Source organism: Durio zibethinus, chromosome 5 (genome assembly GCF_047325235.1).
Source record: "Durio zibethinus cultivar Kanyao isolate XHJ-2024 chromosome 5, ASM4732523v1, whole genome shotgun sequence".
Classification (NCBI taxonomy): Eukaryota; Viridiplantae; Streptophyta; class Magnoliopsida; order Malvales; family Malvaceae; genus Durio; species Durio zibethinus.
In genome coordinates this window covers 5533243-5556299 of record NC_143166.1, presented here as the reverse complement: position 1 = coordinate 5556299, position 23057 = coordinate 5533243, and the positions used below count along the sequence as shown (strand labels likewise).

The following is a 23057-nucleotide window of genomic DNA, read 5'->3' as shown; positions in this document are numbered from 1 at the left end:
TTTTTGTTAAAAAAATTAAACATGACTTCTTTCTCCTGGTATTGAATAAATATGCATATTTCCCTATTTTATTTTCAAAAATATAAGATGAATATATAGCAAAAAACAAGGAAAAGAAACTAGGAAATGGATTACATAAAAAAAAATATTACTAGGAAATGGAAGTAACTAACTTCTCATTTTTCCTCCTTTCCTTGCGGGCTGACTTCCAAGATTTTCGAAATGGTTTTAAGAAAACCAAGGGGAACTAAAATGTCTCATTGGCTCAACCAAGTTCTTTAAGCAAGTAGGATATATATAATTACTATTAAGCTAAAAATGTTTTGGATGTAATTTTTAAAAATTCATTTGGTTGATATTGTTACTTTTTTTTTTTTTTGCAAAACAAAATAACAAAAAATAAACCAAATAAATTTAAATTAATAAAAATATATATTTTTTCTCTCCTTATGTGTGATTGTCCCATTAATTAAATGTTCAAAATATAAACTCATAGAAACTAGACCAGAAATTAATTGACAATTTCATCGAGAAGAACTTAGAACAAAGATGAGTGCATATACATATATATATATATATATAGATAATATTTTGAAGTTAAAAACCTAATTCAGTAATAGCAAAGACACAAACACGAATATGGATGAGTGAATTTATTATAATATATATAAAAGAATGAATATGAGGAAAATTTTAGCTGATGAAAATGGATTTATTATTTATTATATTTCTAAATTGCTATTTAAAATATTATTTTATATATAAAATTTAGTCATGTTAAATATTTTACTCAATTTTCTCTTACTTTTTTAAAAAATATCAAGTTATTATGATAATTAACGTAATAGTATTAGATATGCAATTGCATGGGCAGACAGAAGAGTGTAGACAAAAACCCAAGTATCCGAGACGATGATGGGGTAGGTTTGAACTGAAGCCCAAATAATAATGGGCTGGATTTGTTGTTCCCGGCGTTTTACTAATTTAGTAATCAAAATGTAATGTAATTATAAAGAGGATACACATTGGAATTCAGAAACCTTGGCAAGGAAAAATGGCCTCTCTTCAACTCTCAGTTCCGCACATAGCTGCTTCCCGGTTCAAACGCCGTCCGGTTCGCTGCGCTACCGAGCGCCAGGATCTTTTTAACCGCATTGCTCCTGTTTATGATAATGTAAACCGAATTCGTCCTCTCTATCGCTTTATTTGCCAATTCTTCTTCCTCTTCTTGTTGTCATTTTTGTTTTTGGGTTGGACACAAATTGCAGTTAAATGATTTGCTGAGTTTCGGTCAGCACCGAATATGGAAACGCATGTCCGTATCCTGGAGTGGGTAGGTATTCAAAATTCTCGCTTTTTTCTGCTTCTTTGTTTCGTGGAATTTTAATACAAGTAGTAATGAAACAGGGCCAAAACGGGAGATTCCGTCTTGGATTTGTGCTGTGGAAGCGGGGATTTAACGTTCCTATTGTCCGAGAAAGTTGGTTCCTACGGCAAAGTGTGTTTTGTTTAACGTGTTTATTACCATTGTTACTATTTATTGGTATTTTGGATTTAATGTAGCAAAAGAGAAATGATATCTGAATTGGTAAACCTGTAGGTAACTGGCCTTGATTTCTCGAAGGAGCAGCTCTCAATTGCATCATCAAGGCAATACTTTCTTTCAAAGGCTTGCTACAATAACATTGAGTGAGCACTGGTAAATCTTAGTTGTTAACTAACTAGTAGTTCTTATCTAACAACCAATGTTTAAGAAAATGAAAATGTTCTTTTTATAAAATGGGGGCCATTGGTGAATTGTTGCAAAGTTATTTATAATTGGGTCTAAAATCATTACAAGTTTTTTTTTTGTTATGTCATGAGATAATGTGTTTGGAATTGAATCCAGATGGGTTGAAGGTGATGCACTTGATTTGCCGTTTTCTAATGATTACTTTGATGCTATTACTATGGGTTATGGGCTACGTAATGTGGTTGATAAACGTCGAGCCATGCAGGAGATGTTTCGAGTTTTAAAGCCAGGTCTATAGACTATTGTCAATCTTCATTTTCTCCTGTTGATAATTAGGTTTTCTTTTTTAATTAAATTGTAGCCATAGCTTGATGAGAGTGTTCTAAATTTTGCTTTTGTTTCAGGGTCAAGGGTGTCAATTCTCGACTTTAATAAAAGCACGCAGCCATTTACTGCCTTGTTTCAGGTAGCAGCCACCATTGTGCCTTCATTTTTGGTTCTATACCACTGCCTCAACTTCATAGATACCTTTATGAATTTTGTGAATGTTGCAAAGAGTTATGGATAGTGGTGAATATCATTCTGTGTTGGATAACCTTGCACTTGTAGCACATCAAGTTCAATGGAGAAATATTGCACCTGTAGCACATCAAGTTCAATACTGAAATATGCGACTGAATCAGAAACTAAATTTATGTTAAATTTTGCTTTTGGAAAGGAATGGATGATTGATAATGTAGTAGTTCCTACGGCTACAGTTTATGGCCTTGCCAAGGAGTACAAGTATTTGAAAACTTCAATCAATGAATTTTTAACAGGTTCGTTATCCTTCAATAGGCTATAGCTATTCTTGCTTAATTATTCCTTTCAGCAATGTTTTATTTTCTTCATGGTCACAGCAAATTCATTCTTGGAGATCTAATTTTGTTTAATATTGTTTAGAGTAGATATTTATAACTTATAGATTATCGTAATTGAGGTGCCTATTAGATCTATATAAGTTTAATTTTCATTTTAGGTTTTCTTAGTCAGATTTTCTTTGTAGACCAGGTGTTTTTCTTTGGAACGTAACTATTCTATCTGCACACCAAACTATGCAATAATGCTTTTCTCCAAAATAGGTTTATCTATTTGTATTACTTCGCAGAAAGCTGAAAAAATTGAGATTTTGATTTGTTGCAAACTGTAATGGGGCTTTGAATGCAGAACCAGAAATAATCTGAAGTCTAGGGAGGATGTAGTTCAACATTGGCTTTGGACTAAATAGTCTGTCCTATGTTGTAGGGAAGGAATTGGAGAAACTTGCCTTAGATGCAGGGTTTTCCTATGCCAGACATTATGAGATTGGTGGAGGCCTCATGGGGAACTTGGTTGCCACACGATGAATGAAAATTCATGCATTATCTTTTCTTGCAGTTTTCAATTTGTTTGTTGATGAAGAAGCATTCTGTTGTCAACGAATTTCCAAACATTATCTAAATGCAGACCTTATGTTCTGGGGATATGGTATGGTTTTTCCATGAAGGTTGTTAAACTGAATCCTTATTTTCGTCTCTGTATAACTGACAAATCAATAGTAAATAATAATGCTCTAGTTTTGCATCAAAGTTGCCATATCATACTTTTTATGTACTTCTTAAGGTTACATATAGGGATTACTTTATCTATTGTAGAGGCTGCGTACTTTGAAGACTGAGAAATTAATCTGCTCCTATGAATGTTAAAATGATCTGAGTTATAAATCAACAAAAAAATTTCATAGCAAGTCAAAAGTTTTTGTGCATTATGCAATGTTTTGTATTGAAGCTTTTCCCCTATCAAACTTTCAAGTGCTGTTCTATGTCAGATATACTCCTTTCATCCCACCTGATTCTAAAGATCATTTTGCGTGAAAGGAATTGTGGGTGACAGTGGCAATTGAATCAGTGTACGCTGCATTGAGGGGATAGTATTTGTTCCAATTGTCATTGAATTCCGTAATTTCTTTCATCCATAAGAGTAGGGATTAGTTAGTGCAGGGAGGTCTTCGTCTTTCTTAGTTAGCATCTGTAGTACCTTCGACTTTGATGGTCTTAGAGACGGAATCTCTTAGGCACAAAGAAGTCCAATATGCATTTATCTCAAAGACAAGAATATTTGGAACATCTTTCCGTCACAAAATAGTAGCGGGAATTCGAGAAAAACTACTCAGACTGCGACATGTTGTGCTCAGTTTTGTACGCTTCCCCAATGAGAGTACTATGGCTGAATTCAGTGAATAGGTAGTGCACTAGCAGTACTCAGAATGAAATTTGATACAAGCACGAGAAAGTTGACTAGCATAGGAAAATCTGGTTTAGATACCATATCCCTAGACGCACTTTTATCTCCTGGATGGCTATTTTAGAAAAATTGCCCACTAAACAAAGATTAAGCAGATGGGATATTATTACTAATCAGAATTGCTCATTCTGTAACCAAGAAATCGAGACAAAAGAGCACCTCTTTTTCACCTGTGATTTCACCAAACAGATATAGATGCAAGTATTGTCTCTCTGTAGAATCCATCGTCTGGTGATTAATTGGCACCATGAGTTTCATTGGGAAAAAAAGTATCTTGAAAAGTAAGTCTCTTTCAGCCATTATCCTTAAACGTGCGTTGAATTCTTTCATTTATGCTGTTTGGATGGAACGGAACAAAAGAGTAATCGGTAAGCAAAGTGGCACAAATGCAAGTATTCTGACCTTTATCAAAGAGACAAGAAGATTTTGGTTGCATAATACTCAACGTTTTGCTGACAATGCTGTTAACCAGAGTTTATGCTTGAATTGGGACCTTCTTATGCAAATATTCGTTAATTATTTGTTTTCCTTGATGCTTGATTCATCCTTGTAAACAATTCTTTGTAGCAGAACCCTTTGCTACCTTATGAAAAAAAGAATAAACTCATTCATCCAAAAAGAAAACCTCATTATTAACGTTGCTGCTATGGTTGTTATTATGTAACATTAGATTTAGGCCATAAATCTCCTTCATGATCCCTAATTGAAAGTGTTTACACGTCTGCTCCACCCATGATAAAAACACAACAAAAATATAGACATCCGCCTTCTCTGTTAACTGGCCATGGGCTTGGTACTCCGGAGCCATATATCTCTGGATTTTAGAAATAGAAATTATTACTTGTTCAAGCATTTAAGAAATGGACATTTGAAAAACAAATTTTACTCTTCTAGTGCACATGCTCTTGAATTGGATTTTCGTGTGAGCCAATTTAAGAAGCTTTTAAATGTGTTAAACGTTAAATCATGTTTGGAACAAACAGATATAATGTGATCCTTACAGCATTCCAGCAATGGCATTGCTGATGTGACTCTGATCTTCCTGGGAAGAACTTGCCAACCCAAAGTCGGCAATTTTAGCACGGAACTTTGAATCCAACAAGATATTGCTAGCTTTTATAAATCTCCCAACAATCTGACCACGTTTTTATGCACCACGCTGCCTATAATGTTCACTTCATTGCAGAAATCCGCTGCTCTGTGTCGATTGTTGAAGAAAAGCATATTGACAGCAATCTCTTTTCCATCAGGTAGAACTCCCTACAGACGATAAATAAAATCTGTGACCAGAACACATTGGTTAGATGCCAAAGAAGAGCAGTGGACATCAGAGGAAAAACTACCTTATAAACTGTCCCAAATCCTTCTTGCCCAAGCTTGTTCGCATCGTTGAAAGATATTGTAGCCCTCTGAAGTGTAGAGTACTTGAAATTTATGTTTATATCATGAAGATATTTCACCAAATTTTCTGCATGATTTGAACCTGAAATGCAAAGAAAACTAGGTAACAAATTTGGAATCGGTACAATGCCATTAAACCAAAACTTCCCTCACCACAATTCCAAGAAGGAAATATTGTAACAATCCATGTAATTTAATAATTCAGATAAACAATTCCATATAAAAAATAACCAGGGAACTGAAAATACACAGGAAAGTATATAATGAAACCAAAATGTACTAATTAACTAACATGATAGTATGTGACAAATGATGAATAGAAAAAATTCTTTACCTCTTGAAATTCCAGTTCCTGTTTCTTTATTGAGGAAATCCGTGTCAAGTACCAAATGAAACAGCCAGTGTTGAGTGCCCATCCTTCTGACCAAGGCAAGCAATATCCTAATATTGATGCAGATGCAGTCTCCAAACAAGCTTTACAAGAATTATAGTTCAATGTCCTCCAGAAATTAACCAAACATAAGCCGACTCATTCGTCCCTGGAACTGCCACCCGATAGAGAACTTGGCTCATGTTGTTCTTCTTAGTTTTAAACTATAATTTCGTGGCTTTTAATAAACTATAGTACTTACAGTCATATTAGACCTGAGAATTTATGTATTTATGTTGTGTTTATTTTATATCAAAAACATGTAAAACATGACAATTGTTGTGTCAAATTCGTATAAACATGCTTAACGTGAATTACATTTTTTATTTTTGTCAAACTTATATATAGTTTTTTCTAAAATTTTAAATAATCACTTTCTTCTTTTTTTTGTATAATTTTTGTATCGTGTTATCTTTTCGTAGTTAAAATTGACAAATTTATTTGAAATAAACAAGTAATATATTTTTTTTCTCGAAAGGTTTTGGCTGACTTATATAACTTCTATAGCATTTCGTTTTCTTTGTATTTTCATGGATTATTGGGTTTCTGGGTTTTTCTTTTATCTTAAATGTAGCTATCTCAAGATGCTATCTTCCAAATCGGCGAGAATTGGTCGTTGCCTTGGACTTTTATGTTTGTCACTTAATTATGTATAAGATTTTAAACTAATCTAACATTTAATTTGATTTGGTGTCACTAGTGAAATGACCACTTTGATTGCCAATCAGAAATAGATAGATTAGGAAACTTATGAACTATAAACCCCTAACCTGACCCATTAGGAAGACTCATCTGTTACTGAGGAGGATTATCTCTTTCTCTATGATTGAATATCCATAATATTCTTAAATTTAGGTCCATAATATTTTAAGGTAAATTAGTTCAACTAGTCATACATATTTGTTAAGCTTATAAAAAGTTAATATCTCTAGCTTTTCAAGTTCAATAAATGGATTTGATGATGTTCACAAGAAACTTTTCAGCTAATGAAAATCCTATACAATAGCTAGGATAAAGGGTTTAAAATATATTAAGGGAGAGAACCAGAACCCAAATCAGAAAGGGAAAAGAAAAAGACAAAGAAACCCAAAGTGAGCTTAGAGTTTTAAAGTGATTTTGATTACTTGCAAATGTCTTCTATTGCAACTTTGATTACTTGCGACCATTAACCTGCTCGTGATAATACTTCGGCATAAGAAATATAGACAAAAATACATTAAATTAAAAGATAGTGGGAAAACTTGTGGGATTGGCTAAACAATTGTAGGAGTATCTGTAGAAGGCATAGCTGCAGAGTGTACCCTTCTTCCTCTTTCACTTCTGCTGTTATCAGCAAATTTCAAGCTTGCCTGATGTAGACCTCTTTCCTTCTCTTTTGAGCTCCATTCAGACAAGTAGTAGTCTTCTTCTGTGGCAATCTTTTCTGAGGATGGGTCACAAAGCATGCCTCCCCATTGTGGGAAGTATATTAGAAATATTGGGAGGGTGCAGCATACAATCATGACACCCATGAGAGTAATTCCAGTTTCTTTAGAATATTGGGACCCTTTGAAGAAAATTAATTGTGTCAAAACTGCACCCACATTTCCACCTCCTCCTGTCATCCCAGATATGAAACCCAAGGACCTGATGCAAAATTAAGAATTATGGAGGTTTAAAAGAAATAGGCTTAAATTATTGAGAAGTATAGTGTTAGTGTGGATAAAATGTGGAAATCTTACCTCCGGGAAACAAAAGGAACCACTCCAAATGTAAGACCACAAGCAGCTTGGACAAAGACAGAGAAAATAATCATCACTACCACAGATGCGCTCAAAGATCCAACCTGCCCGAGTATGATACAGAACACTCCTCCCAAAGTCTGCACTGCCCATAAAGCCCACAGCCTACCCCTCATTCCAAACCTCTTTGCCATCATGTCTGAGATTATACCTCCCGCTGGTCGTGAAAACAAATTTGCTAAACCAAAGCTTGCGGCAATAACACCTGCTGTATGGAGTTTCAGATTAAATCGGTCATAAAAGTACTCTGCAATTATGTTATCCACTGTCAATTCCACCCCAAAACAATATCCATAAGTCAAAGCCAAGATCCATCCTCTGTAATTTGTGATACCGTGGTAGAAGACGCGTAAGAATTTATCTTTTTGTTTATTCCCAGATTTCTGCAGCCTCTGATAATTCCCATCAGGCAAGTCCTGGCCAAAAATCAGAATGGCAAAAGCTGATAATGTTTGAAACAGGGCAGGAATGAAGAATGCAATTCGCCAAGCTGTAAATTTGACTGCACCAATGTCACGGATGACAGAAAAAACAAGGGGCATGATAAGCTGTGTTGCCCCGCCTCCAAGGTTGCCCCAGCCGGCTGCAACACCATTAGCAGTGCCAACTACTGGAGCTGAAAACATGGAGCTCATCCAGAATTGTGTTGACACAAAAGTGGCAAGGGAGAAGCCTGTGAAAAAGCGGACAAGGAGAAAGGAGACAGGTGATGAGGCTATGGAGGTGCAGTAAACTGCTGGTGCGGTGAGGAGGATGAGGGATGCAGAAGCAAGACGCGGTCCAATTAAGTCACAAGCAGTTCCCATGGCAATCCGGGCAAAGACTGCACCAGAGACTGAAGCAATCCCCGCATTCCCAATGTCAGTTGCTGTGAGATTTAGGTTGTCACGTATGATAGGAAGGAGGGGTGGAGCAGCAAAAGTGGATACAAAACAGGAAAAGAATGAGATCCAGGACAGGTGAAATGCTCGCATGTGGGGTGCAGCCGCTGAGAATAAACGAAATTCAGTTGCCTTGTGTTCTGAATCCACTGGAAGAGCAAACTTTTGAGGCTGAGTTTCTGTAATGGTGCTGGACATTTCCATCTCCTACGCTTGGATAGAGTTGGATTAGGTAAAAAGTAGTACGTTGATGCAGTTGAGAAGATTTCAAGGTTGCATTCTCTCTTTGCTCATTTTTAAGGGAAAATGCGCTTATATAGTACGGAGTTTGGAACTATATGTCACATGGTGCTAATTTCTTCTGGCATACTCTTTTTCTTTGGATTTCAACAGAATAGGATTCATATTCTATAAAATTGTGGGAAGAATATTGATATTGTTATTGAAAGATGGAAGGTAGCTGTCCTTATCTTTTCAAGATTGGTAAACTAGTAAATTTCACAAATGTATTTGGTTTTACAGCCTGTGACTTGGAGGATTGTATCCTGCAGTAACGGCTTTTAGATGGTCAAAAGGCAACCTTGAAAATTCAGCAAAAATCTGCCCTTGCGCCGAGTCTCATTGTTTAACCATAGCTTAACCTGAAAAGAAGTTGAAAAGCTTTCGAATTCAGTTGTGAAAGGAAGTAGCTGGCAGGAAGTGTGCGTCAAGTTTTATTTTTTAGCGGCTGATGGCATCAAACCAGGATGATTTCTGTGTGCCAAAAGGAAGAGACCACGAATATAGCAATCGATTTTGTAATTAAACATTGACTTCGGAGGTCGGGGAGTTGGGGGCCACAGTATGGAACTGAAACAGAGCGATGTGCGTTACTTGATAGGAGATTCTTTTTTTATGCTTCGTTTCTTGTGTAAAAAGACCAGTGTGCCCTGATCTTTCTCTCACCCGATCACTCGTCTTTAAAAAGCAAAGGCACAATCAAGGCATGAAGAATTGGAAAAGCGAATATCTAAAACATGTGGCAATTTAGTGCTTAATGAATCTGATTCTGATAAAAAATTATGAGAGACAAACATGTGGAGTTTTTTTTTTTTTAAATTTAGGGAAGGGCGAACTCCAACTCACTTTTTGAACATGAAAATCGTGCACCACTATTTGCTGAGCCAAATACTGGAATAAAACATGTGATAATCTTTGCAAAATAATTTTGACAAAATGATGTAGACCAACAATGGGATATTCTTGTTATGATTCTCCTATGGTGAAAGAATTTATTTATTGGTAAATTCAATCAGTTCATATTAAATTTTTGTTTATTTCAAGAGAATATTGATTTTTTTTAACTGTTTGTAGGTATTTTTTTTAATCTTTTGGTTAGATCAATAAGGGATATGATGCATAACTGTAGTCTCTATGTCCATTGATATAAGCAAATAGATCTATCAAAATTTATGACAAAAGTAGTTTAATTAATTAAGCATTGGGATTGAACTTCTTAATTGCGGCGAAAATAGCATTTTGGTCTATTTGCATTTTCTTTGTTAAATTAATACATTAATTTATTTGGGTGGGAATATTCAACGGGGTTATAGTATGATTTCGTTGATTCTGAGAATATTCAATACCAAAAAAAATCATGATCATTTGCCAAGCCCTTAGATGACTCATTCTCCCTTTGGTTTTTGTGCCTCCTTCTGTAGCTCTGATTTGTACGTCCCACTTGCAGTGTCACTGCTACGTGCGTTACGTTAACTTGTGGATGGAGCCTGGAATGTCAAAGTTAGCTATCAAGTTGCTCTCATGTTGGCCTATTTGCCTTCTGGAATTTCCTCTCATCCTCATATCCTGTATTACAGGTGCTAGGTTCATACCCTACTAGGAACTGAACCATGCATGCATGACTTGATTGGAGACAGCTTTGAACCTTGAATTATCGGCTGATGTCTTTTACTAGCAATAAGCCAGGTTTTGGTTCATTAGTCGTTGTTCAAGAAAATTACCATATTATGGAGTCGTCTTCCTGTAGTCTCTCTCAAGTTACATCAATCTGTATTTTTTGCTGCATAATTGTATAAGCAGAACCATCCAATCAAATAAGCAGCTGACTTTTATACAATTGCACCAGAACCTTTTGTTTTATTTTATTTTATTTCATCTCAAATGGGATCATATTTTTTTTAATCTTGTAAACTTGCCATGAATGGCCGAAATATTTTATTAGGTTTGTGGGAAGGTATGCTTCTTGTGAATTCTAAACGTGGTTTACGGTATTTCCCAGCTTTACCAGGAAGTCAAATTTGGATCTTATTGGGGTGACCTAATTGGATCAAATTTGTATCCCATCAATTCTTTTCGAGATTTAGGCAGAAGAATTTGGAAAGGCTTGGCTTTTCTCAACCTTTTTGGCTCCCACTTTAGGAAGCTCCCCTTCCCCATGGATTTTGGCGACAACACAACAAACAAAGATCGCACGTTCCTAGATTCTGTCCAAATTTGCATCATCATGGCCATTTGAATTTTCCTGACGTTATAAGAATGCTATGGAATTCATATAAAATTATTTTCTCCCCATAAAAGTCAAACATTTGCACAATTATTTATTGATTTGGCTATTCAATAATTTACCTGAAAGCACCTGATCACTCCAACTAACCTTTATCATTGCTATTGACTGTATCCAACTTCCGATCATATAAACGACCAAATGAAAGGCCGAAATCAACCTCTGTCGGACTGGAACTGCAAATCAACTATTATGCTCAGCTAATACGATGATGTTGTAGTCGTACTTTGATTTGTTAGTTTTAATCTAATTGCTTTAACATCAAAACTTTTACAGTTTAAAACCTTGTATGAAGCACTGCATGTCTGGCAAATTTTTTTTGTTGTGGATATTCGTTCAAATTCTATTCACCGAAGTGTTTAGCAGTAACCGCATTAGCTTCAAACAGATGGTGGTGCAAGTGTTGAATAATCATAAAAAATTGTCAGTGGAAAATAAACGGTTCATTTTCTTTAACAAGTGATTTTAAGCACATGGCATTGATAAGAATCTTCCAAATTGCTTCCCCATATTTGAGGGAGTGGAGTAGGTTGCACATTAATTCATGACAAAATGATACTGATTTGATAAGCACAGAGATTAAGCCTGTCAAATCTATCAGAGACAATTGTCTAATCAATAAAGAAGTCTAAACTCTCTTTATTAAGCATCTCCATGATGAACCATGGCATCTGCAGAACACTGTTTTACAATGTGCAGTGCTGTTGATAAGTTCTATGGCAACCAACCCCATCTTATTCTAGCAAATGTTGATGCATTGAATTGAGTGCCATAACACAGGAGAAGATGCTGAAACAGCGAAACTCACTGTGATAAATAATTAAATAATTAGCAGGAAAGTAAGTTCTACTGATTTGACTTCTATAGCAAACATTTTGGTTCATGTTAATAAGCAAAACACTATCATATTTTGGTGCCACAACCATATTTTAATAAGCCAAAACTTCAGCATAAACCCAATATATTTTCATTTCTCATTTGATGATATTGCATCTATCGCATGTTGCATATTCTCTCATAATTTTAGTTGAACCTGGCCCCTCAGTTCGTCTACTAGGACTCCCAAGCCCCAGATTAGCAGGCTACACTAAAAAACCAACGCCTTCCTTCAGTCTCTGAAAGTTAAAGCTAACTGCAATGAGTTAGTGTTACTTGTTCATGTACAAAGAGTTGTAGACTGGTTAAACTTTTGTAGGTGATGATTCATCTGTGGGCATGGCTGCAGCCTTCACTCCTCTGCCCTTCTCACTTCTACCGTTATCAGCAAATTTCTAGCTTGCATGATGTAATCCGTTCTCCTTCTCTATTCCATTCAGACATGTAATAGTCTTCTTTCGTCTGCTTGTTTGATGGACCTCAAAACATTCCAAGCCATTGGGGGAAGTATATCAAGCATACAGGAAGGGTGCAGCATATGATATGACAACCATAAGTCTAATCCCCGTTTCTTTTGAATATTTGGATCCTTCGAAGAAAATTAATTGAGTCAAAACGGCGCCCACATGGCCACATTATACAGAGTATGCCCTGTAGGTAAACATCACAATGAGGTCATGTTGTACAAAAAACTCTGAACTACTCTCCCTGATGCAAATGACCGTGCAATATTGACAGTTCAGATCTTGTTCAGACAGAACTGGTTTCTGATTAGTTGAAGAATTTCGATTCCGAAATGGACCGCAGATAGGGAAAACTATCATTTCAGCTTATCATTTTAGCTGGTTTTGCTTAATTAGTAGTTGGTAATTTAAGGGTTTTTTTTTTTTTCCACTATTGACAGTAACAGCAAAATAAATAATCTATCCACTGAAGACTTACGCTACAATGAGCTGAATTAGTAGTTCTTTTGTTCTTGGAAGCCAATAATTATCCAGTAAAAAAGGACATAGTAAAATCATACTAAAACAACTTTAAACATTGTCCAATTTCCTCCTTGATTTATAATTATTTTGCCTTGCCTTTAAGAAAAATTGTCCAATTTCATCAGTCTTACACTCTTACTTGATGTAAATGGTGTTTAAGACTCACATGAAGTCAAAAGATAAGCTAATTTGTTCTTGAAATTAAACAACTATTAAATTCTCCAGAGCATATCTTCTTTTTCTGCATTGTCATATCTAATCAATCCTAACAACCAATACTCTTGGGAAGAAGTATTCTTTTGCATTTGAATTCAGAATCTATGTTATTTGCTATGAGATATCTTGTTTGACAAGAATCATATGATGAAAGCAAGAAAAATGTTGCTGTAAGATATCTTGTTTGACCAGAATCATATGATGAAAGCAAGAAAAACTAGAAAATATAGCACACAATTCTTGTAGATACCTTTCCTTCGAGAGACGTATGGTACCATTCCAAATGTGGGCCAACACGTACGTTTTTTTGTTTAGCAGAAAATGATTTTTGAAAAATAATTTTTATATTTTCATATATTTGTTTGATAAAAAATTGATTGATTAAAGGAAAATAACTTATTGGTCAACAAAAAATAAAATAAATTTTTTGAAAATTGTCTTATCCTTTTGAAAATGGAAAAATAATTTTTGAAAAAGAGTTATTTATGAATAGAACTTCTTATCAATATGTTTGAGCATAATTTTCCTCAAATCAAATATTATACATTATTTTTTAAACTCAAACTTAATTTGACTCGACCTAAAATAAATAATATTTTTATTTAATTTTACTTAAAAAATTAAATATCAATATTAAAAATCTTTTAATATTTTAATTTTAAATATTTTTGTAGTTTTATTCAAGTAAGATTTTGCACATAATATTTTAAACTCAAATTTGATTTGATTCGACTTAAAATATTATTATATTAATAAAAAATTATTTAATTTTAATTAAAAAATGAAAATATTAACATTAAAAATCTTTGGATATTTCAATTTTAAATATTTTTATTTTTATATTATTAAACATAAATTTTTTTAATATTTCAATAATAAATAGTATTATATTATTATTTTAATAATAAATAATATATAATAATATCTTTATTATTTTAATAATTAATGTTAAATAATATAATAATATTATTTTATTAATATTAATATTTTAAATAATTTCTTATTATATTTTAGTTTAAAATATATAATCTTATATTTTTATTTATTAAGTTGTTTATATTACTTTTTTAACAATAAATATAAATAAAAAATTATTTTTTTATGATTTGATAATAAATATTTTCAATATAAAATATAAATATTTTAATAATAAATATTACCATTTTAATATTAATAAAAATAATATTTTAAGAATAGTGATACTATTTAAAATATTTTAAAATATTAATATAAAGAAGAATAGATAGTTTTATTTTAAATATTTCTATATTTATATAATATTTTAATATTAAATATTATTATTTAAATTTAATTATTCTTGAATATTAATAATTTTGATAATAAATAATTTTAATAAACTTTAATAATACTTTAATAATTTTAATAATAAATAATTTTAATATACTTTAATAATAAATAATTTTTAATATTTTAATAGTTATATTAATATTATTTATAAAAAAAAAAACAGAGTTTTTTAAAAATAATTAAATAAAAAAAATATTTTTTATTAACTCATCCAAATAATAAAAAATCTTTACTTTTTAAGAAAATGTAATTATTTTCAGAAAACATTTTCTCAATTTTAAGGAAAGAAATGGAGCCGTAACTTGAACAAACAAAGAGAAATCAATCATCACCGCAATTCTCGGCGAATTCAGGGAAGGACCAGTGGGGGCTGGAGGCCAAAAAATTTTTAAAATTTTTTTATTAATTCAGTTTATTTATTGTTTAGACTAACATTAATTTTATCGATTATAGCATTTTTATTAGTAATAAATATCTTGAAAATTCATTTTAATAATCAAATGGAAGATTACTGATTAAATGATAATTTAATTATATATATTGAAAAAGATCGTGTTCAAAAGTATAGATAAAAAAAATTATTGTAAAACATTTTTAAAATATAAAATAACTCTAAAATTTTTAACAGTGATGATTGGACGTAGAAGATTTAGTTTTCTACTGCTATCATTAGTGTTATTATTATTGTTTTTTTTTATAATTTAATACTTAAACTAAACCCGGACTGGATAAAATTTCTGGTTCCGACACAGCGGTGTCACCTGCCCAAGAATGATACAAAACACGCCTCCTAAGGTTCACATAGCCTACCCCTCATACCAAACCTCATTGCCACTACATCAGATAAAATTACTCCTCCAGGTCCAGAAATCACGTTTGCTAATCCAAATCTTGTTCCTGCAGTGTGGAGTTTAAGATTAAATCTGTCATAGAAGTACTCGGCAATTATGTTATCCACTGCCAGCTGAACCCCAAAACGATATTCATATGTCAATGCCACAATTCATCCTCTGTAATTTGTGATACCATGAAAGAACACAAGTGAGAATTCAACTTTCGTTTTGTCCCCCAACTTCTGAAGCCCCCAAAAGTTCCCGTCAGGCAAATCTCGGCCAAAAATCAGAACTACAAATGCTGACAATGTTTGAAACAAGGCCGGTATGAAGAATGCATTTCTCCAACGTTTGAAACAAGCATTATATGCATGATTGGCTGTGTTACGCCACCTCCAAGGTTTCCCCAACCACCTGCAACCTATTAGCAGTACCAATTACCAACAACAGGAGCAGATGAGCAGAGAACATAGAGCTCATCCAGAATCGAGTTGACACAAAAGTAGCAATGGAGAAGCCCGTAAAGAAGCGAACAAGAAGGAAAGAAACAGGTGATGACGCAATGCAAATGAAGTAAGACTGGTGTTGTTAGGAGGATTAACGAGGAAGAGGCAAGATGAAGATGGGGACCAAATAGGTTAGAAGCAGTCCCCATGGCAAGTCTGGCAAAGACTGCACCAGAGACTGCAGCAATCCCTGCATTGCCTGTGTATGTTGATGTGACGTTGAGGTTATCTCGTATAAAAGGAAGCAGTGGAGGAGCAGCAAAAGTATATAGAAAACAAGAGAAGGTAATCCATGCGAGATGAAATGCTCTCATGTGAGGTGCTACCACTGAAAATAGCCTAAACTCTGTTGCCTTGTGTTCCGAGTCCACCAGAAGAGTGAATTTTGGAGGGTGTGATTCTAGTGCGGTACCCTGCACTTCCATATTAATAAGGGGTGAAACAATAGAAGAATCTATAAACGAATTTTAGAGATTAAAAGCTTTCTTTAACGCATGCTTTTCTTCCTCCTTTGCAGGAGAAAGGTTGAGAGTAAACGGTGTCCTATAGCTGAAATTATATAGAGCCTGTAAGTCTAACAACTGGAATTCCTCTTTTCTTACAACTTGGATCTGTCGGTCCACTTCAAACAAATGTTTGTGTATTAAGTAATGGCAACTATTGTGTTTGAAATTGATTAATCTTGTTGGTTGGTGGTCTGAACTCAAAAGGATTTCATGTCAAAGTGATACAGATGTTGAGGAACAAGTTCAATGAAGCATTACTTGGGATTTGGGAGTTTGCAAAGCCTTTTCCAAGAACTGAGGGAGTTGCATTCTTTCATTTGGTTAGATTCTGCTTTGATTTTTTATTAAAAAAATATTTCTATACTACAATCACAATGTATCCTTTGTTTCGAGGTACGTAAAAATTATTTGTTTGAGCTCTTTCATGATTTTTTTTTTAATGAAATCTTTCATGATTTAATACCATACATCTTCTAGTTTTTTATATAGTAAATAAATTTAAATTTTATTTAAAATATTTTACTTTAATAAAAAGTTCTAGACTAATAAAAAATAGATACATAAAAATTAGTCTATGTTTAATTTTTAAAAAATTATCATCTAAGAAAATTTTACTTTAATAATTAAAGACTTCAATATTAATAAAGAAATAAAGAAAAATTAGTTAATATTTTAATTTAATAAAAAATTATTAATATAAACGTTTTCTGCCTCGAACTTCTTTACTATTTTTTCTCCTCCATGTTTGACTTTGCCAGCGATAGAGTGTTTTCGTGATTAAAATATTCACAGTTGGGATGATAGAGAAAATGAAACAATTGTGCCGAGTTTCACTCAAATTAATCGTGAAGGAATTCCGAGAATATGAATTGTGAACGAAGAGATCAGAGGCAAGTGGAAACATTATGCCGATACCCGAGAGAGCATCAGCTAAAACAATGGCGAGCCCTACGGTTATTTAAAGGGCTACGTTTATTTGTTGTGAGTCAAACATTTGAATTTGATCCTGTTTCAAATTTAGAAAATTAGAGGACAATTAGCAAACCGCAAAGATATATCCAAAACAGGCAACCCCTTGACAGATTCATGACCTCTGGTTTTTTGTACTATTTTTTTCCCTTTCGATGACATTTCCTAAATAAATCCCATTCAGCCCTCTGTTACAATTGCAGAATTCCAAAGGCGTCCGGAAAAAACCAGGTTCAGAAACATGGCTAACAAGCAGCAAATCTCTTTCTCATTGGCCTTTCTTGCAGTGGCCATGATTCTCCTGGCTGGTCAAGCCACCGCTCGACGTGAACTCCTAGAGTCTAAAGTTGATGGAGCAACGAATCCAACTCTTGAAATGGTTCTAAACGAGATGATCAGTGGTACACAGCGTGCAAAGGCCAAGGTTCCGGTCCTTGGGAACAGCAAGATGGTTCAGGACTGCGATAAGGCCTATTCGTCTGCATTGGACAGCCTGAACAAGGCCGTGGGTCTAGTTAAGGGCACTGGCAAAGACACCGGAGACCTCAAAGCCGTCATCCTGGCGGCATTGCATGCGTATGATAACTGTGATTACTCTTTTGCACAATCCACCAGGCCGTCTCCTTTTATCCCCAATAACGCAGCCCTGAAATCTTTGGGTTCCAGGTGCTTGGAATTCTCATTAAAGCAAGCTAACTATAATTAAATTCTGAATTAATACAAGATGATGTGAACGATGAAAAGAAACTCAAATGATATTGTAGCTCGTTGTTCTGATTGTTGAGCATATTATATATGTAACGAGAGGGAGGGACTTAAAAGATCCGTCCATTAATTATTTTGTGCAACTTTATAAGATGTTTGCGCATGCAAATGTATTTTGAGAGCAGTTGTTTTACAATTTTAATATGTAAAAACATATTTTAATCGTATACTATAGAAGCCATCATGCTCATAATCAGTTCTCATAAGTTGAGCACTAAAATTGTGAAATTCAAAACCAAATTGGATGGCCATGATCTTTGAAAAACGATGAAAAATCTTTCAATTGACCTGATTTAAAATGTATTTCAAATGTTATAAGTCTCAAATTGCGAAGAATTCGGCAATTAAAAGATTTAATTAACATTTGATTTTGGATTATAAAACAAGAGAGTTTGAACATAATATATTTACAGAGTAATTACCTTTAACAAAGTAAGGTGCATTTGGATGGGAGGAAGGATATGTGAAAATCAGGTCCACAAGCATTCTACCCTTGAAAAGAAATGTTCACTTGCATGGTGTAATAAGATGCAGGCAGGCTCAAGATCTTTCCAAACAAATTAAATATTTGTAAATAATACAGCACATAAGTCCTTCAAGAAGAGTTATATTAGAAGCTTTACATGGTTAGGTCGTGCAATGTGAGGCCTTCAATATTACTTAGCCTGGTGGCAGCAGAACCGTTTGTAAGGCAAGGTGTGTAGGACTAATTGGGTTGAAAACCATGGAACCTCTTCCTCGATACCCCAATATTCGAGTTCTGTTTGCACTTTTTTTATTATTATTATTATTATTTTTTTTTGCAATTTGAAATATGTTTGCACTTTTGTTTGAGTTATATATTTTGCCGTTGGTACTCTTTTATAGTCATATCTTCTCTTACTTTTTTTAGATAGATGCATATAATTATGAATTTATATTTGATACATTGTCAATATAAAAATTTTATACATTGTAAAATGATGTCATTTCGTTAATGAAGTGAATAAGATAATATTATTTTATTAATAAGTAAGTTTTTTAAAAAATATTAATTTTTATATATTTATTTTAAAAATTAATATTTATTTATTAATAAAATAATATTATTTAATTTACTACTAATGTATAAAATTTATATACTAATAATATATCAAATATAAACTCTATAATTATTCCCCACCAACCCATATAAAAGAAGACAAATTGATACAAAAGAACTTTATTATTAATTTTTAATGCACTTTTATGAGACCAAATCATCCTTTGCAACCATTTCGGCATTGGGCAGTCTGAACGTCCTCATAGGAGATAAGGATTAGTTTAATAATTTTGTTATGGTTAAAAATATATTGGATTGAAAAAAAATGTATTTAAAAAGTTTGTTAATAAAAATGTGATTAAAACTTTTGAATGTTTAATATTATTATGAAAAAATATTATGAGTAATTGCAATATTTAAAATTCATGTATAAAATAATAAAATATAATAAATATAAAGATAATATTGTAAATTTTTATCCTAGACACTTTTTTTTTCACTGTAAAAGCATTTTTAAACAAATTTTTTATTTGTGTTTGAAAACTCATACTTTCAAACTCAAAAATCATATTTTTTTATGAATTTATATTTGATACATAGTCCGTATGTAAACTTTATACCTTGTTAATAAATGAAATGATATCATCTCATTAATAAGTAAATATCAGTATTTAAAATAAATGAATAAAAATTAATATTTTTTAAAAAATTTACTTATTAAGGTGGTATAATTTATTTACTTCAATAATGAGATAAAATCAATCAATTCATTGACAATATATAAAGTTTATAACATTACATCAAATATAATTTTTTTTTATTTATTTAAGGTTGAGATTGAATTTAAAACAACTTTTGAATACAAAAATTATTTACAACCTCACTAAACTAGGCCTAAATCAATCTCAGAATACCAATATAAGAAGCTTCTACGATAATTAAGGGTAACCAGAGTACCATAGCAATAAAAATAGCTGTACACGGCAATTGTCAGCCAAGCATTAATTTTGGAACATAGAAAATAATCAAACAACAGAGAAGCACCAGAAATAGGCAAGTTCCTAGCAGCTTTAGAACTCCTACAATCTACATATATACTATAATATACCGAATCATCCTACCATTTACAGACAAGATCCTGACATTAACCTGGGGAAAAGACCAAAGAGGAAGAACCCAAATATAAAACAAAATCAAAAGCATTTGTTAGAGCCAATTCAAGGATCAGATTCATGTCTATCAAGCATTTCACTTCTTTCTCCTTGGTCCTTCTCGCCACGGCCACTTTCATCCTTTCTTGTCAGGCCACAGCTCGCATTCTTGATGGTGGCTTGTGTCGCAAGACAGACTACCCACAGCTTTACAGGGCAGTTGTAAAGGGAACAGTGCATGACCCAAAACTTGCTTCTGGAATTTCTATTAAAGCATGATTGATCAAACTAACGAAGCAAAGGCATCAGCTGCCAAGCTTGGAAAAGTCCTGAACTTGATGACTGCCTTACCAGTTACGACGATGCCATTGACAACCTGAAGAAATCCCTGGACAACATCAACCAAAAGAACCCTAGCAGCCTTATGAGCAACCTCAGCGCAGTGGTTGCTGATTATGTGACACGCGATGATGAAGCCGGTAAAGCTGGGTCTCGTCTTGCTGCTACTAATGAACGCTTCCGTCACATGGCTAGCAACTGCTTGGCATTAGCAAGTCAAATCAAGTTTTAGAGCCTAATTAAAAAAAAATGCCTGAGAATGACCAACAAAATATTAAGAGTCTATAGGATTTTTTTTGTCAGCCGTGTTTGGAAAATCAAGAGGAAAGCTGATATTATTAGTGGGTGTCTCGTCTCTTCTGGTAATGTTTCTTTTACCATTGGTGCTGGATATATAACATAAGCTTCTACTTTCTTTACCTCTTCAATAAGGATGTAAATCTGACCATACCCATCGGGAAATTAACTATTTATCCGAATGAAGACAATAATAGATATTATAGTATAGAGATAAAAATGAGAATTGATATAATTTTAAATTTTTATCGGTTATGAGATAAAAATAGATAATATAATACTCGTTTCATATGTGTACTTTACATATATTATACATATTTAATAAATAAATTTTTAATTAAATAGTATAAATTATTATTTTAGATTAATTAAAATTAATATATTTTTATTTAAAAATATATTAATTATATTTTTAAAAAATATATAAATATTCAAGATAAAAGAAAATAAAAAATAAATTTTGGTTGTTATTTTTTAAAAAAGTTATATATATGGGGAATACTCATACCTATTAAACACCCGGATGGATGATGATAGATTTGAAATACCTGTTAGATATAAGTATGTGGATAGATATAATATAAAATCTAAATATGATGATGAAAAATATTCCACCCACTTCTATACCCTACCCATTGATATCCTTACTCCTTAACTTGATATATCTCATCAATTCATAAGAATTGAAAGTGTTTTTTTTACCATAAAAGAAAACAACATGAAAAAAAAATAATCATGTACCTTCTTATCCTTTTTCATGTCACCTTGCTTTTATGAGTTTATATATGGTTGGTGCAAGTGTCACAGTCCACAAGATGAAAGGTTCTCTCTAAGTCAAGGTAGGGTTCTAGTTCAAGCAAGACTAAGTCAAATAACATGGGAGATCAAGCCCAAAGGTACAACGAAGATCTTAGGAGGCAAGGCCAAGACATAAAAAGAGTGTGCGGGAGCTAAAAAAGGCTTCAAGAGCCTGAACTAGATGATCAGGTTTGGCAACTTTGAGACAGGGCCAGCTGCAAGCACAGGTGCGAGCCCACTTGCAGACATAGTTATAGATTTAAGGGAGGGCCCAATTACGGGCGCGGTTAAAGACAAACCTAAAACCTTTCATGATAAAGTCCTACCTGGCTTAAACTTTTTGTTTATAAAGTCCTTGTAAATTTGAACTCCTATTTAATTTTATGTAATCTTTGAACTTTATATAAGCCATTAGATAGGATGAATTTTAGCCATTAATGTAAGGGGGTCTCAGCTATAAATAAAAGGTCTCCCACCCTCATTGTACACACACCAAAATAATACAAGTCTTACTCTTGCCTTATATATATATGTATATCTTTAGTCTTTCCTCAAACACCTTATGTGCAATGTTGTTTAGCAATAGCTTGGGCAACTCGGCCCTAAAGTATTGAGTGGCTAAGCACTAGTTCGAGTGTTAGGCTAATCTTAAACGTCGAACGAATTTATTCTCGGGTCCAAGAGCCGCACAACATTGAAACTGAAATCTCGACTCATGATAGTTAGTATCAGAGCTTAGTTAAGACTAGAGTTGGTATCAGAGCCTAATTCAAAGTTGGCAAAAAAACTTGGTTTAAAATTGGTAATCAGTATTGAGTTGCTACCAAAACTAGAGTGGGCCTTAGACGAGGTTTTGACTTAAGCATACGAGCATTCTACTGTGTGATACGGGCATCCTAAAGTGTTGTTGTGCTCGTGTACTAGTGTGACACCCCCAAGTGTGGTGTATACGCGCATGCTGAAGTGCAAAACAGGTGCTCGATAGATTGCTATTATAGTTTTATGGGTTTGTTGGATGTGTAGTACAAATGTGCAAATTGGTGCTTGACAGAATGTGTAGGTCATAAATGTTGTATTGGTGTTTTGTGCTAACATATTGCAATGTTGATGTGCTTGAAACAAAACTAAGATCACTTGAATCCATTAAAAAGTTGAAGCAAATTCCTTGGTTTGTGCATTCATGGTTTAATAATTTATTTTGGGCAATAGCATGACTAAGGAAAACTAGGCAGAAGTCCAGAGTGAGGCACATAAGGAGCGCCAACCTATAAGTAAAGAAAGGAAGGCTAGCTTAAGAGATATGCTTATGTCTATAGACACCCAACAGAAAAAGTGTGAGGTGCCCATTGTAAATATGCAGAACAGGTTTAAGGACA

The 23057-nt window shown here is 33.3% G+C and overlaps 5 protein-coding genes and 1 pseudogene across 7 annotated transcripts; 3 read left to right on the top strand and 3 right to left on the bottom strand.

Annotated features, from left to right (window-relative positions):
* The first annotated feature begins 1009 nt into the window (after positions 1-1009).
* MENG (S-adenosyl-L-methionine-dependent methyltransferases superfamily protein) lies at positions 1010-3339 on the top strand. Of its 2 annotated transcripts, none has more exons than XM_089760765.1 (8): positions 1010-1174; positions 1269-1333; positions 1408-1498; positions 1601-1689; positions 1889-2022; positions 2137-2198; positions 2451-2550; positions 2939-3339. In XM_089760765.1, exons 1-8 carry the CDS (start codon positions 1055-1057, stop codon positions 2953-2955), a joined length of 678 nt encoding a protein of 225 aa, XP_089616891.1. In that variant the 5' UTR covers positions 1010-1054; the 3' UTR covers positions 2956-3339. The 2 variants fall into 2 exon arrangements, with proteins under 2 accessions (XP_089616891.1, XP_022725808.1); XM_022870073.2 differs by having other exon boundaries at positions 1012-1174; positions 3017-3339.
* A 1322-nt stretch (positions 3340-4661) lies between these two features.
* On the bottom strand, positions 4662-6834 carry LOC111281531 (cysteine-rich receptor-like protein kinase 2). Of its 2 annotated transcripts, none has more exons than XM_089760767.1 (4): positions 5790-6834; positions 5398-5537; positions 5056-5334; positions 4662-4868 (listed from the first exon to the last, which is right to left on the bottom strand). In XM_089760767.1, exons 1-3 carry the CDS (start codon positions 5869-5871, stop codon positions 5227-5229), a joined length of 330 nt encoding a protein of 109 aa, XP_089616893.1. In that variant the 5' UTR covers positions 5872-6834; the 3' UTR covers positions 4662-4868; positions 5056-5226. The 2 variants fall into 2 exon arrangements, with proteins under 2 accessions (XP_089616893.1, XP_089616892.1); XM_089760766.1 differs by having other exon boundaries at positions 5056-5314; positions 5790-6797.
* A 143-nt stretch (positions 6835-6977) lies between these two features.
* Positions 6978-8970, bottom strand: LOC111282278 (high affinity nitrate transporter 2.5-like). Its single transcript, XM_022870288.2, has 2 exons — positions 7607-8970; positions 6978-7511 (listed from the first exon to the last, which is right to left on the bottom strand). Exons 1-2 carry the CDS (start codon positions 8749-8751, stop codon positions 7139-7141), a joined length of 1518 nt encoding a protein of 505 aa, XP_022726023.2. The 5' UTR covers positions 8752-8970; the 3' UTR covers positions 6978-7138.
* A 6231-nt stretch (positions 8971-15201) lies between these two features.
* On the bottom strand, positions 15202-16260 carry LOC111281530 (high affinity nitrate transporter 2.5 pseudogene; annotated as a pseudogene).
* A 1291-nt stretch (positions 16261-17551) lies between these two features.
* LOC149518718 (uncharacterized) lies at positions 17552-18016 on the top strand. Its single transcript, XM_089760380.1, has one exon. It carries the CDS (start codon positions 17552-17554, stop codon positions 18014-18016), a length of 465 nt encoding a protein of 154 aa, XP_089616506.1.
* Positions 18017-20274: 2258 nt separating this feature from the next.
* LOC111281528 (uncharacterized) lies at positions 20275-20984 on the top strand. The gene is made up of 2 exons (XM_089760379.1): positions 20275-20520; positions 20561-20984. Exons 1-2 carry the CDS (start codon positions 20329-20331, stop codon positions 20816-20818), a joined length of 450 nt encoding a protein of 149 aa, XP_089616505.1. The 5' UTR covers positions 20275-20328; the 3' UTR covers positions 20819-20984.
* The last annotated feature ends 2073 nt before the right edge of the window (positions 20985-23057 follow it).